Raw genomic sequence first — 12,814 nt, 5'->3', positions numbered from 1 at the left:
ATTTTTTAAACCTGTTGGTTTCTGAGCATACTTGGCTCCTGCAGTTCTTCCTCCAAGTCTTCAGCTCCTGCAGTCTTCAAAATAGTCCCTACTCATTGTGAAATATACCAAAAAGTAGCCAGGTTTGAAGCGGGCAAAACTGATCAAGTTATACATTCAGGAAAACTGGAAAAAACCGAGAAAAACCACAAAAAATTGATTGTTTACTCCCAACAACCGCCATATTTGTTTTTTCTTTTTTTCATATTTTGATATTTGACAGATTTGCAGGATTGTATCATTATGTCACGTGATTTGTCAAAGGGCTTTCAAATAAACATCACGTGATTTCATCCAGGTTGGCGTTTGTCCCATCCAATGAGGAAAAAGAACAAGTATCAGGAGGTAACAATAATACAAATTATAACTCGTTTGTGCATTAAGCGAGGGGGACGGAAGTTGATAGCGTATTCGCCTACTGCGCAGTTGAATTGACGCAAAGTCATTGTCAGTTTGGAGTTTCAAACCCGCAAAAATTTGTTGTTTGTATTTAGTGTTAATTTGTTTTGTTTGTTTGTGGTTCTTTAACAGTTGAGTTTTGCAAATTTAAATTAAGTTGTACAGTGGACAATAATAATAGTGTTTTATAGTGCCAACCGAAAGTTGACGGCCGCCATATTACTCCCCCTCTCCCCCTTGTTTCTGTCACCCCCTTTGTTTGCTATTGCTCCTTCCTGCTATATTTTTTTTATTCATTGGTCCCATCAGACAGACAGTAAATTAATGAGAAATAATATGCAAAAACTTCACAACAATCTATAGGAAATCAATAATCAATACGGTAAGCAGAATCATTACAAATCAATAGGACAAAACTGGAGAAAAACGTAACTTACAAAGTTTTTCTTCATGTTTGTCTAGCCCACTGATTTGTATTGGTTCTCTCTTCTTTACCATTAATTTCTGATGGACAATTTCGTTAATAGCTAAATAAAAAATCATCTATAGATAATTTTAATCGATGACGCATGTTGTTGTACCGAACAAAGGCACGTCGACAACAGTTATAGGTTCAAGGGCAATACGTATTAAAGCCTTAACACCTCTCTGTTGCTTGGTATTGGTTTTCATGGTCAAACTGATAAAAACGAATAATTAGCCATTTATAGTAGTTTATTTAAATTATTTTCGTACGGGGATTTATCACACCGTACAATACGTACCGGGCGTCATCAGTCATTGCAAACGCGATCTCAAAAACAAAATCATTTACTTTTTGGATAGTAATTTGTTATTGCAGGAGTGATTGTGTTTACACACATTTTCTACCGCCCTCGTACGTTTAATAGTATTTTTGTTATTTACCTAATTCTTAAAAATAGCCGACAAAAATTCGCGTACCAAGGTCGCTCATACAAAATAAAGGTTAAACAGAGGTCATTAAATATTATATCAATTCGTTATTATTACGTATGATCACGAGAATCGCACCTGTTTTTGATATTCCTCCAGAAAAAATGATGGACAGGGTCACATTAATACAGTAAATAGAAAAATACCGTTTAAGAAAATACAAAATTTCAGTCACCATAAATCAAGAAAATGATTGCGACACTTCAGTTTTCAGTTTAGTTCCTAACAGAGGTCATATTATATCAAATCAATTTGTTATTATTACGTATGATCACGAGAATCGCACCTATTTCTGATATTCCTCCAGAAAAAATGATGGACAGGGTCACATTATTACATTAAATAGAGAAGTACCGTTTAAAAAAGTACAACATTTCAATCACCATAAATCAAGAAAATTATTGTGACCCTATACAGTTTAGTTCCTAATAACACTACAACACCCTTTATCATTCAGGAAATACTTATAAAACACAATTCATCCTTTGCTTTTGCTATTTATTGTCCCAACCGACAAAATTAATCCCTTTCCCGTCTATTTACGATCCTTTTGCCCTTGAAAATCCCTATTATATCGGCTTATTCGTCTCGTTTTTTTTTTCAAATAAAAGAAACCTACACGAAGCAATAACTCAAACGGAAAAATAATGACGCCAGTTAAGTTTGCTTCCATTTTAGAGGCGGGCTACGTGCCAACCGAAATAACCCAAGGTCAAGATATTGGCAAGGACTAACCGAGGCCGTGCACTTAAGGGAACAACCCTCCAACTCCCCTTTCAGCTAGTCAACCTGTCGCTCTTTTGGTTAAAAATAACCGGTGAGGGTCGTATATAGTTTCCGTTGATTTCCATAAACCTATTAAATTCTACTCTATTTCAGAGAAAGTGTTATTTTTGGCCGGATCGATGTTTCTGGTGTTTGTTTATTAAAAACAACCAGGCACGTGATAGATTAATAACTCTGGCTCTGACTTTGACTAAGTCACGGTGAAGGCCACTGGGATAATTATTTTAGTTTCCGCACGTTTTAAAATCCAGGAAAAGCTTGCTTAATATCTAGTGCACTTCCTTTTATACAATTAAGAAATCTCTACAAATTTATTTAAACTAGATTCTAAACCACTTTGTCTTTATCAGTCATCAGAAAGACACATAATGAAGTATAAAAGCTCATTGAAAGTAGTCACTCGAGTAGTACTCAAAACCGACTGTACTAGCATATATTTTCACCATAAACTCAGTCATAATGAAAGTGTTCATTTTGGTTTTGACCATATGGAGTGTGGTGTTCGCCAGTGAACTTCTCAGCGACGAAGAGGAGTGGAAACAATTTAAGGTTGGTACTCCAACACACAAAACGAAAATTGATTAAAACTTTAACTTAGAGAGTGTACCACAAATCGTACGGATCAGCAGAGGAGGAAGAGCGACGTTTCGAGATTTTCAAAGGTAACCTCGAGAAAATTCGCGAACACAACCAACTGTACGACGAGGGCAAAACCACCTGGTTAATGGGAGTGAACCAGTTCAGTGATCTTACCTTTGAAGAGTTTCAAGAAAGATTTGGCCACGGTGTTGACTTGAAACAGCCTGAAGAATAGCATATGCTCTCCGTTTATGGTTTTACTATTAAAAAAAGTTAAATAAACTCCCAGGAAAACGTAATAATGAGTCTTTTATCTCCTTCATTGCGAAAACAATTTTATTTTAAATTAGCACAAACATAAATCACACTTAATTGGTCGGCCTCTTGGATTTCGGTCGTTTCTGAGGCGATTTTCCACCTTTCTTACCCCGGCCCATGGTTTTTAATTTGTTTTTCTGAGCCCTTACGTCCTTTTTCATCCTGGGATCGACCACTTTGTATCGGCCTTTAACGCCAGCGGGTCGCTTCATCCTTTTAGCTGTCTGGTGTTTCTTGGCCACCACATACGTGACTTCCTGCTTAGGTTCCTTGGTCGCTTTCTTGTACAATCTGAATGGGCAAATTTACTATAAGGAAACAAATGAAAAACCCAAACTTACTGTTTGATTTGCTGGGCTTTCTCTCTTTCGGTAATGTCGCCGTTATTGAGCAAAGCCTCGGCTTTCTTCTTCGCTTTCTCCATTTTTCTTAACGCTCTTCTCTTCTTCCTAGCTTTGGCTTCCACGACCTTTTTGATCGGTCTCACGTTGATTTCTTCCAGTTTCTTCTTATACTCGTCGACTAGTTCCTAAATCGGTCAGTTTAGATTTGTTTCTAATGAGACGATTTTCAAGGCTTACTTTCGGTACTGGAGCTTCTTTCTTCATGTGTTTCTGCTCGTCTTGCACAAACCAGTCGGGTAAGTGATCGTCATTGAATGCGTAACGGTTCCAAGCGCCATCTATCAAGTCTCGTTTAGCTTTTTTGCTGTTTATCATCATTGTACCGAGAGCCAGCTCTTCTTCTGACAGTTTGTGCTTTTTGGACTTTTTACTCCCACCTAACATCAACTTTTTATACACAAAACATGACCAAAAACATTAAATTTACCTGAAACACTTTTGACCACTTCAAAACCGTCTTTTTTCGCATTGTTAACGGCAACATTCACTTTTCTCTCCATATCAAAATCGGAATCACTGCTGTCATCATCTGAACTGTAATCGCTATCCGTTTCCGCAGCTTTCGTCTTCCTGGTAACAGTTTTAACATCCTCACCTTCCCCTACAAATCAACGTTACAGGACAAATTAACAACAAAAATCTTATCAAACTAACCTATAACTTTAGCCCCTTTTTTCTTAAATTCTTGAACCATCTTATCCAAGTCGGCATCTTCATCTTTTTCGTCTATCAAGTCTTTAAAACTATCCCTCTGGAACCACAACTCTGCTTTGTGAGTTTTCTTCTTATCTTTATCGCGATAATCCAAGTCAGTTATCAGAGGATGTGGTTTCTCTTCAGCTGAATTAGTTTTAGTATTTTTTTTAGTTTTCCTGTCATCTGAATCGTCAGATTCAAATCCTGTCAAAGAAATCACCTTAATTACAAACTGTTTGTATTTTCAAAATTAAATCATTAATCACCCAAAGTTTCTTTTCCTACATCCTCATCAGAATCACTTCCACTTTCCATTTCAAGCTCGGAATCTGAATCCTTATAATAAAGACCTAAACTATCCAAATGCTGCTGCTCTTTATCATATTTTAAGTATTTTTGTTTTGGTCGTGCATCTTCATCATCAGAATCAGCCACAAAGTCTGGAGACTGTTCCACTATTCTGTTCATTTTATCCAAGTCCTTAACTTGCTTTAAAGTGAACATATCATCAGCTTCAGCTCTAGGTCCATCATCACCTGCAATGGTCAAAAATTAACTGTTGGAACTAACCAGAAAATAACCCAAAACTTACCTTTAAGCACCATTTTCAAATTGAGCTTCTCATTCAATTTCCTTCTCTCTTTTTGCACTTTTTTCTTTTTACGTTTCAGCTCTTTTTGTTCTTCACTTTCCAAGTCTAATATTTGCTGATCCACATACTTCATCTCATCATCTTCATCACTTTCTGGTGGTTTCACCTCTGGCTCATCACTGACTTCAGGTTTATCCTCCTCCTTGACTTTCTTCTCCCACTCTCCATGAAGGATTTTCCACCAGTTCATAATATTTCTCAAATCTTTTCTGCCCAGGACTTTAATGTCCTTGAAACATTCTTTGATTTCCTTGGTTGTTTTTTCATGGTTTAAATACTCCAAATCGTCAAAAATCACTTCAGAAGCATGCTGGAGTAGATCTATTCCATTTTCATGGGCCACAAAGTCAGAAACTTTCAACTGATGATGCAGAGTGTAATCATTTTCTGGATAACCTTCAGCTTTGTCCTTTTTCTTTTTTTCAGGATGGAAAATGTTTAGTTTGTTTTTAGGTTCAATTTCCAGTTCTTGGAATACATATTTAGGGTCCAGAAATTTGGGATCAATTTTGTCTGGACAAATGTAGTATTGACAGACCACAAAAATTTCAGCAGATTCATTACGCGAAGCTTGAGGTTTTGTGGCATGAACTTTCTTAAACAACTGCTTAAAAACCCATACCAATGGGTTGTAATCTTTAGAACGGAAAACTTTAGTTACAAACCAGCCACCTTTCTGTAGAAACTGGGTGGCTAGTTTCAAAGCACTCAAAGTAAGACAGGCTTGTGAGTAAGCATCATGCAACCAGTTTTTACCCAAATTTGGGGCACCATCATGGAGCACCACATCAACTTTCCACGTTTTAATCTCTTTAGAGATTGCTACCTGTGTAGATGACACAATTAGAATAATTGAATCAGAAGAAGCTTGGTTGTAGTACTTACCCTACACTTCTCAGTGGTGATGTCTTCTACTAAAGAAATGGTGCCTGGAATGGATTTGATGGGGAATAAATCCACACCCACAATGATACTGGACACTGGCATGTTCTGTTTGGCCACTTGCATCCAACCCCCAGGGGCTGCACAAAGATCCAGACATACTCTAGATCTTTGCAAAAATTCAAACTTTCTGTTGAGCTGGATTAACTTGAAAGCGGCTCGGGACCGGAAACCTTAAATCAATTAGTTTAATACACTTTCCATCAAACTAAAACTAAATAATTCACCTGTTTCTTTAGCCAAATGGTAAAACTTATCTTTACGTTGTTTTCCTACTTTGCCCTTTTTACCCATGTTTAGGCTCTTGAATTGACTCTACTTTTTAATACCTTGATGTTTGAACAAAACTGCATTCAACGTTTTAAAGGGAACATGTTTAAAATTAAAATAAGTTAAAATGTGGGTTTTTGTTTTTATTAAGGTTAGGTGCATTTCACATGTTCCCGGTTGTCAACTGTCAAAAAGTATTGTTAGTGGTGTTTCTCGCTAGGGAGAAAGTGAGAGAGATTTAGTGTGTGTCGAACTCAACTATATTTGACATCTGACAAGTATTTGTGAGGTTATAAATTATCAAGAACGTCGGCTTGTCAAATTAAAAATAAACATTTCATTTAATTATTATTGCCTTAAGTTTATGAACAATTCGCTAAGTAGCAAAGTTCAAGTTTAATTGTTAATCGTACGTGTTAATCTTTAAGTAAATTTCATACGTTATCGGCCTAGTACCACTATATTTATTGAGTTACAAACTTTTGAACATGGTTCTGTCCAAACCCTTAATTAGTGCCTTAAGTTTCTATTTTGGGCAATTGTACGAGCACCCCATCAGAACGAAAGCAATTAGCTGGTAAGCATTTTTTTACTCTCACCAACAGTAAATATAAGACATATTTTCCAGTTGTCTGGTTGCTCTAGCTGGAAATTATGCTTCTCAAAAAATTGCAGGATCAAAATTTATTGATGTGCAGAACCTGGCGGCTTATGGTGCTTTTGGGTTGGTTAATTCTGTAATTTAGGGTGAACATTGAGTTTACAGTGTGAGTTTTTTAGACTGCTGTTTGGTGGTTCAGTCCCACACTACTTTTATAGCTTATTAGAGAAAATTGTCCCTGAAGAGGCATCCTTTGCTATTGCCAAGAAGGTGCTAATAGAAAGATTGATATACTCTCCCTTATACCAGGTGAGATTAGTTTCAGCAAATTGTGGTTGTTAACTGGTTGTTAAATTACAGGCATTTGCTTTGTATACCTTGGCTAGATTTGAAGGAAAAGATCATGAGACTGCTGTTAAACAGTTGAAAAGCTTGTACTGGGTAGTACTAACATCCAGTTGGAAATATTTGACTGTTGTACAGTGTTTAAATCTTAGTGTGGTACCACCAATGGTGAGTTACAGTTTCTGGTATCAGTTTGTTAGATTGAATTGTATATTTTGTTGTAGTTGCGAGTTTTGGTGGTTAATTTAGTAGGATTCTTCTGGATTATCTACTTGGCTGATAAAAGGCGCAGGCAAGACTTGAAATCAAAGTGAAAATGGGTGTTTTTTTGTTATTTTATTTAAGGTGTTGGCTGTATTATATTTTTAAGAATAAATACTATTATTGAATTTTTGTTAATAAAAACACTTAGTGAGTAAAGAAACATTTATATTCCTTATTTTTGCAACTATCAGAAAATTAAAAACTTACTTATAAATATTAACAAGTTCTACATATTGGATTAAGTAGTAAACAGAAATAATACAAATCACATATATTTGGTAATTTTAACAGTGAATTCAGTAGAAATTTCAACAGTTTGAAATATCACAATAGCTTTATAAACCTGAATAATTGTTTGAAGTGCCTGATCCTCTTGAAAACATGTTTCGTTTAGTTTCATCCTCTTGTTGGTCTCTGGGAAAGTTAAAAAACAAAACCATGTTTATATGTTCTATAGTAAAACTTACTTGAAAAATGACAAATGCTGCTCCAGTATAATTCTATTAGTGCAATGGGCCAGTTCAGGCCAGTGAGCGATTACTTTTCGTAGATATGTTTGTAGTTTTTTTCTTCTTGTTTCCACTAAACTAGAATCCTAAAAATAAGCACAATTAAGGTAACGATATGAAGGTGAATGGTTCGGAGCACCTTTTTGCCAATACTTTTTTTAGGCGGAAAATCAAAACTGCCTACTGCTGTATCCAGTTTTTTCAAATCGCAATGTAACGCGTAAAATTGCGCGTACCTGCGGTAGATATTCCACTCGTCGTGGCCCGCACGTAAATATATTTGGTAGACGTGATGAGAGTTTGAACCGGAACCGGTCAGGAAAGCTGAAGGAATCCAAACGTTGACACAACCACTTTGATTACCATCAAAGTCGTCAACGGACATTGGTCCTCGTAGTTCTTCCAGTTCATTTTTGAGCCGTTCAAGAATATGGTCTTTTTGAAGCAAAGTTTTCTGTAGCATCACGTTGAAATCCATCAGTTCAGCGTGCATTTCTGCCACCTGACATCAACAGAATAAAACATCATAATTTCAACTCAATTTCAATTGCAAGCACCTGTACGAGTTTCTGTTCGTATACTTGAGCTTCTCCACGATAATCGGGCGGTGTTTCAGGCTGTAGGCCGTCCAAAGCCTTTTGCAATCCTTCGTCGTCCCTTCGGAGCATTTGTATGGCGCCAACATACTTTTTTACTTGCTCCTTTAAATTCTCGTTTTCTTTGGAGAGCAATTTGATTCTCTCATCCCTAAATGTCAGAAAATTAAAGTTTGTTCCAGGGGTAGTGGCAGTGACGTAATAATTGTCGTTCCTTTTCTATTACATGTTAACTGAGCGAGATGGAAATTTGACGTCAATAGCAGAATTATCTTGCCGTACTATATGTTTTAATTGAATAGTTCCAAAATGACGGCGGTTATCCAGTAATCCAGACAATCACAGAAAAACTTCAATTTTCAGGTAAATGTTCCTGCAAAATGGGGCTATCCACCGCCTTCTTTACAGGAAAGCCTAGAATGTAACTTTTAATGGCGGCGTTATCGGATTTTTTTTTTTGTACACAAACCTATGGAGATGCAGTAGAAAATATGTTTTATTTTTTTTTATTTTTTTTTTTTTTCGTGTAGTTGATTAGAAGTTGTGAGTGAAAAATCAAAGAACGCTTCATTCCTGATCCAGATATGTATAGATATGGCTTTTTATATCCAATAAAGTCCAGCCAAAGCAAGTTTGGTTAGAACCCTTTGTCTTGGAAAGTACAACAAACTAATGTAAAAACTGCTCAATCAAAGAAAATTTGGAAATCCTTGAATCTAGGTAAGCAAAACTGGTAAATGGGTTTTATATTATTACCAAGACCTTTCTTTTAAAATGTAAATGTGCCAATAGAACTTCTAAAAGCTGTCCTGTTTCTTCAGAGTAAACCTTTGTTGCTCTCAAAATGCAGGCGGCCTCAAAATGTAACTCACATACCTATGTATGTAAGAGGCAATAAGTTTACTGAATGAGAAAGCATATTGTACTTACCACTGAGTATTGTGTTGGAGTAAAATCATTCCACTTTAAAGCTTTCAACCACTGTTGGGTTCGAGCAGGGTCTTTTGGAAAGTAAAAGATTGACACTTTTGGGCCTTTCACCAAATTGCTTTTAGAAATTTGGCAAACAACCAGTGGACGGCATATTGTAGAGGCAATAGAATTTAAGTTAAAAAACCAACCACAAATTATAGAACAATGAAGGAACAATAACAATAGTGATAACACAATAAAATAAACACAAACTACACTTTCACTAGAACAATAAACATATAAGCAACAATTACTTTGGCAAGTAATCCCAAGTCTTGACTTTAAACCTTAAAAATTAATTTAATCATCCAAAAATTCAATTTCCACAATACAAACAAATGCAAACTGTCAATCCCATATTTCGGCCATATTGGAATTTTTGGCATGCACCTTCTTGGCTTTCTTGTACAGAGGGCGGTGGGCTATCACGTGACGTTGATCGGACCAGGGTAAGTTGTACCGTTTGGCCGCTAGAGGACGTCAAAGTTAATCTTTTTTTTTTAATGTTTTTATAAATATCTCTCTAGATGTGGAGTGTCATTTTTAAGGGTGCCTCACCCAAAAAACTGTCAAAATTGCCATAATTTCAACGTCATCTACTAAACCGTGCCAGTTAGAGCAAAACAGACGTCAGGTTCGCGTTCCCCAGTTTGAAATTAACTAAAAAAGGTCACTTTGAGTGAGCAAAATTCAGTATGGCCGCTGTTAGTACAGTAGGCTCAAAAAACCAAAGTCAAAATTTCGTGCACTTTTCCAAAAAATCGTCCTTAACTTGCTTATTTGAAACACTCTGTATAAAGGGGGGAACCCTTGGATTTTATAATTTTGAAAATTGTCTTTTACTGCTCAGGTAGCTTTAAGTAAATGGTAGAAAAGTGGTGTAAAGTGTCATTTGTCAAAATGCCATTTTTAAGAGTGCCTCACCCTAAAAACTGTCAAAATTGCCATAATTTCAACGTCATTTACAAAACCGTGAGTTAGAGCAAAATAGACGTCAGATTCGTGTTCCCCAGTTTGAAATTAGCTAAAAAAAGTCACTTTGACTGAGCAAAATTCAGTATGGCCGCTGTTAGTACACTAGACTCAAAAAACCAAAGTCAAAATTTCGTGCACTTTTCCAAAAAATCGTCCCTAACTCGCTTATTTGAAACACTCTGTATAGACACACCATATAACAAAAGAAAGCTAATGAATGGGGCTATCACGTGACGTTGAGCCCAAAGGTCTAAATTGCACCGTTTAGCCGCTAGAGGTCGTCAACGTTGACTCTAATTTTTCGATTGTCGTTATTTGTCCTGGGACAGACAGTACATTTACGTTTTGACTAATAAAAACCCTCCCAAGACCCAAAAATCAATCACCTGCAATTGTAATTACCTTCGCCTAATTTCCTCCTGATTCTTATTTTCTACCACAGTTAAAACAGCAGAAATATCGGTGGGAACTTCGAGGACATCATCTGCTGCTTCGTTGAACTCTATTAAAAACCCCCTTAAAATCACTGCTTTAACACCAAAGTTAAACGAATTCTAACCTCGAATTCTCTCTACTGAGACTGGCGTTAATTCCCCTATATTGCTATGATTAATTGGAGTTAAAGTCTCGGGCACAATAGACGTAAATCTCGACCTAGATCCACTGTTTTCTACCGAAAGTTTCCGATTTCGGTTACTTTTCGGCTCGTCACTGTACTCAATTGAGGATATTTCGCTTTCCTTTATAGTATTCTCGTTTAGCTGGGGATTCTCCATCGTTAAGTTGGGGAATGTTTCGTTTACTTCTTTCGATTGTTTTCCCACACTGCTACTATCTGAACTAGTGCTGGAAATCGAAGGTACGCTAGTCGATAACATACTGTCATCCTCGTCAAAAGATATTATTTGTCGAGCCACTTTTCTTTTATTTTTATGGTCTTTTCGACTTTGATTATCTGCAATTTCCATTTTATGACTGAAACAAAATACTGTACAATTTACCAGGCACAGGTACTTGGATAACAGGTTCTTCACGATAATTCATCAGCATAGGCCGGGGCGTAATCGAAGCGTTAAACTCTAATTTATCAATACTTATTGCAAACAAAATCGACCCTAAACCTAAAATATGTTTATTTACAATTGAAGAATTTGGATGTGCTTCTGAAATGGAGAATGAACATTTTTACCTGCTGCCATATTTGGCAACATGCTGTTTCTGTCCTCATCTCTGAGTATTGCCCAAGACTCATAATAGTCTCTTAGAATGCCTTTATCACTCAAAACAATATGGAAGTATCTGAGAATAAGTTTCAGTAATGTTAATAAAACATTCAGTGTTAGTGTTCAGCAAACCTTTCTAGCGATTTTTCATTCAAAGCGGACCGAATCCAGGCTTTGCATTTACCAATATCAGTCCAAACTTGTTTCAAAATATTAAATCGTTCCCGTTCATGGTTGGTTAAGTGTTTTTCAATAAATGGCCAAAATGCTAAAAATATGTTTGGTCATCCCATTGACTCATGTTTACACAGTTTAATTGATTGTAATTAGTAATTTAATACAGCTTTTTATTTATTCACATAACACTTTGTCTGTGCAGAATTTATAAGACTTCCAGCACAGTGGGTAGTAGTGTGTGATTGGTCAAAAAAAGAGCTCCTTTTTCTTGACCAATCACAAACAACCAACACTGTCACTCTCATCCAATCCAATCAAAAAGTAAACATGCTATTATAACTGGACACTTACAGATATTCTCCTGGCGAATATTCAAACTATGAGCTACAATATCAGAGACTTGTTTTAATGTAGTATTGACTGGGGTTTGACTTGCCAAAGGTTTGGTTCTCAGGCCATGCAAAAACACGGCTTCTAGACAAACACACAGACCAGCAACGCACGAATCGAATTCCGTGGCTAGTTCATTTTTACCTCCATACCTACAACCATTGAGTTCAGTTTACTAGTTTTTTTCTAATACCTTATTACCTTCTCTGGCAACGTTGCACATAGTCCAATAATTGTTTCAGAAGTTTATCAGGCTCTTCTGGTCGGCTGTTCGAGTTGTTTATTAATAAAGTTCCAGTGGACATCAGTTTTAAAGACTGTAAATATCTCACAATAGTTATTTAGTTGAGTTTTGCTCAGGATGTTCTTTCTATCATTTTTTTTTTTTAGCCTGGGATCAATAAGTAAAGCAATGTTGTAAATCAAAGGCAATTTTGTTTGCCATCTAAGTAGGTCAAAGTATACTGAAAGAAATTGCAAATTGTGACCTCACCATAATATTTTGCTTGGTTGTGTTTTTCCTTCACTTTTCTGCTATGATGGTATTGATGGTGGGCGGTATTTTGACAATCGACGTTGGATCAAATTGAGGTTAAAACAGAATATAAAACAGTCCCAAAAGGACGAATAACTCACAAACTATTAGGATTAACAGATTACTTTTACATATTTCTAGTATTTCCCACAGCTTTGCTAAAAAAAACCAAAATTATCTCCAAAAAT

General features: G+C 36.2%; 4 protein-coding genes across 5 annotated transcripts; 2 read left to right on the top strand and 2 right to left on the bottom strand.

The window, feature by feature from the left end:
- Window positions 1-2,554: 2,554 nt before the first annotated feature.
- On the top strand, window positions 2,555-3,059 carry LOC145728238 (cathepsin L-like proteinase). Its single transcript, XM_081978322.1, has 2 exons — window positions 2,555-2,727; window positions 2,777-3,059. The coding sequence occupies exons 1-2, from the start codon at window positions 2,638-2,640 to the stop codon at window positions 2,990-2,992; spliced, it is 306 nt and encodes a 101-aa protein (XP_081834448.1). The 5' UTR covers window positions 2,555-2,637; the 3' UTR covers window positions 2,993-3,059.
- A 6-nt stretch (window positions 3,060-3,065) lies between these two features.
- LOC145728233 (pre-rRNA 2'-O-ribose RNA methyltransferase FTSJ3-like) lies at window positions 3,066-6,208 on the bottom strand. Its single transcript, XM_081978310.1, has 9 exons — window positions 5,997-6,208; window positions 5,713-5,942; window positions 4,768-5,653; window positions 4,442-4,711; window positions 4,134-4,379; window positions 3,907-4,080; window positions 3,657-3,856; window positions 3,417-3,604; window positions 3,066-3,366 (listed from the first exon to the last, which is right to left on the bottom strand). The coding sequence occupies exons 1-9, from the start codon at window positions 6,061-6,063 to the stop codon at window positions 3,126-3,128; spliced, it is 2,502 nt and encodes an 833-aa protein (XP_081834436.1). The 5' UTR covers window positions 6,064-6,208; the 3' UTR covers window positions 3,066-3,125.
- A 129-nt stretch (window positions 6,209-6,337) lies between these two features.
- On the top strand, window positions 6,338-7,409 carry LOC145728237 (peroxisomal membrane protein 2-like). The gene is made up of 5 exons (XM_081978321.1): window positions 6,338-6,616; window positions 6,668-6,763; window positions 6,820-6,949; window positions 7,001-7,153; window positions 7,210-7,409. The coding sequence occupies exons 1-5, from the start codon at window positions 6,528-6,530 to the stop codon at window positions 7,297-7,299; spliced, it is 558 nt and encodes a 185-aa protein (XP_081834447.1). The 5' UTR covers window positions 6,338-6,527; the 3' UTR covers window positions 7,300-7,409.
- LOC145728235 (sorting nexin-29-like) lies at window positions 7,398-12,717 on the bottom strand. Of its 2 annotated transcripts, none has more exons than XM_081978316.1 (12): window positions 12,585-12,717; window positions 12,293-12,408; window positions 12,053-12,243; window positions 11,657-11,792; window positions 11,491-11,600; window positions 11,303-11,422; window positions 10,861-11,256; window positions 10,704-10,803; window positions 8,316-8,505; window positions 7,898-8,260; window positions 7,717-7,844; window positions 7,398-7,663 (listed from the first exon to the last, which is right to left on the bottom strand). In XM_081978316.1, exons 1-12 carry the CDS (start codon window positions 12,585-12,587, stop codon window positions 7,585-7,587), a joined length of 1,932 nt encoding a protein of 643 aa, XP_081834442.1. In that variant the 5' UTR covers window positions 12,588-12,717; the 3' UTR covers window positions 7,398-7,584. The 2 variants fall into 2 exon arrangements, with proteins under 2 accessions (XP_081834442.1, XP_081834444.1); XM_081978318.1 differs by having other exon boundaries at window positions 12,293-12,482; window positions 12,585-12,712.
- Window positions 12,718-12,814: the final 97 nt, after the last annotated feature.

The sequence above is a fragment of the Ips typographus genome, linkage group LG4, assembly GCF_016097725.1.
Source record: "Ips typographus isolate SLU linkage group LG4, UJ_Ityp_2.0, whole genome shotgun sequence".
In the NCBI taxonomy this organism is placed as follows: domain Eukaryota; kingdom Metazoa; phylum Arthropoda; class Insecta; order Coleoptera; family Curculionidae; genus Ips; species Ips typographus.
The sequence above is the reverse complement of the archived record's forward strand: the minus strand, read 5'-3'. Positions and strand labels throughout refer to the sequence as shown.

Bases quoted from the DNA above. Each gene is read 5' to 3' on its own strand.
- LOC145728238 (XM_081978322.1), top strand. From the start codon at position 2,638: ATGAAAGTGTTCATTTTGGTTTTGACCATATGGAGTGTGGTGTTCGCC. The intron at 2,728-2,776 runs GTTGGTACTCCA...ACTTTAACTTAG, and splicing joins AGGAGTGGAAACAATTTAAG to AGAGTGTACCACAAATCGTA.
- LOC145728233 (XM_081978310.1), bottom strand. From the start codon at position 6,063: ATGGGTAAAAAGGGCAAAGTAGGAAAACAACGTAAAGATAAGTTTTAC. The intron at 5,943-5,996 runs GTGAATTATTTA...AATTGATTTAAG, and splicing joins CCATTTGGCTAAAGAAACAG to GTTTCCGGTCCCGAGCCGCT. The intron at 4,712-4,767 runs GTAAGTTTTGGG...TGACCATTGCAG, and splicing joins TTTGAAAATGGTGCTTAAAG to GTGATGATGGACCTAGAGCT.
- LOC145728237 (XM_081978321.1), top strand. From the start codon at position 6,528: ATGGTTCTGTCCAAACCCTTAATTAGTGCCTTAAGTTTCTATTTTGGG. The intron at 6,764-6,819 runs GTTGGTTAATTC...TGAGTTTTTTAG, and splicing joins GCGGCTTATGGTGCTTTTGG to ACTGCTGTTTGGTGGTTCAG. The intron at 6,950-7,000 runs GTGAGATTAGTT...GTTAAATTACAG, and splicing joins TATACTCTCCCTTATACCAG to GCATTTGCTTTGTATACCTT.
- LOC145728235 (XM_081978316.1), bottom strand. The intron at 12,244-12,292 runs GTAATAAGGTAT...CAATGGTTGTAG, and splicing joins GTGCAACGTTGCCAGAGAAG to GTATGGAGGTAAAAATGAAC. The intron at 7,664-7,716 runs GTAAGTTTTACT...TAACTTTCCCAG, and splicing joins CAGCATTTGTCATTTTTCAA to AGACCAACAAGAGGATGAAA.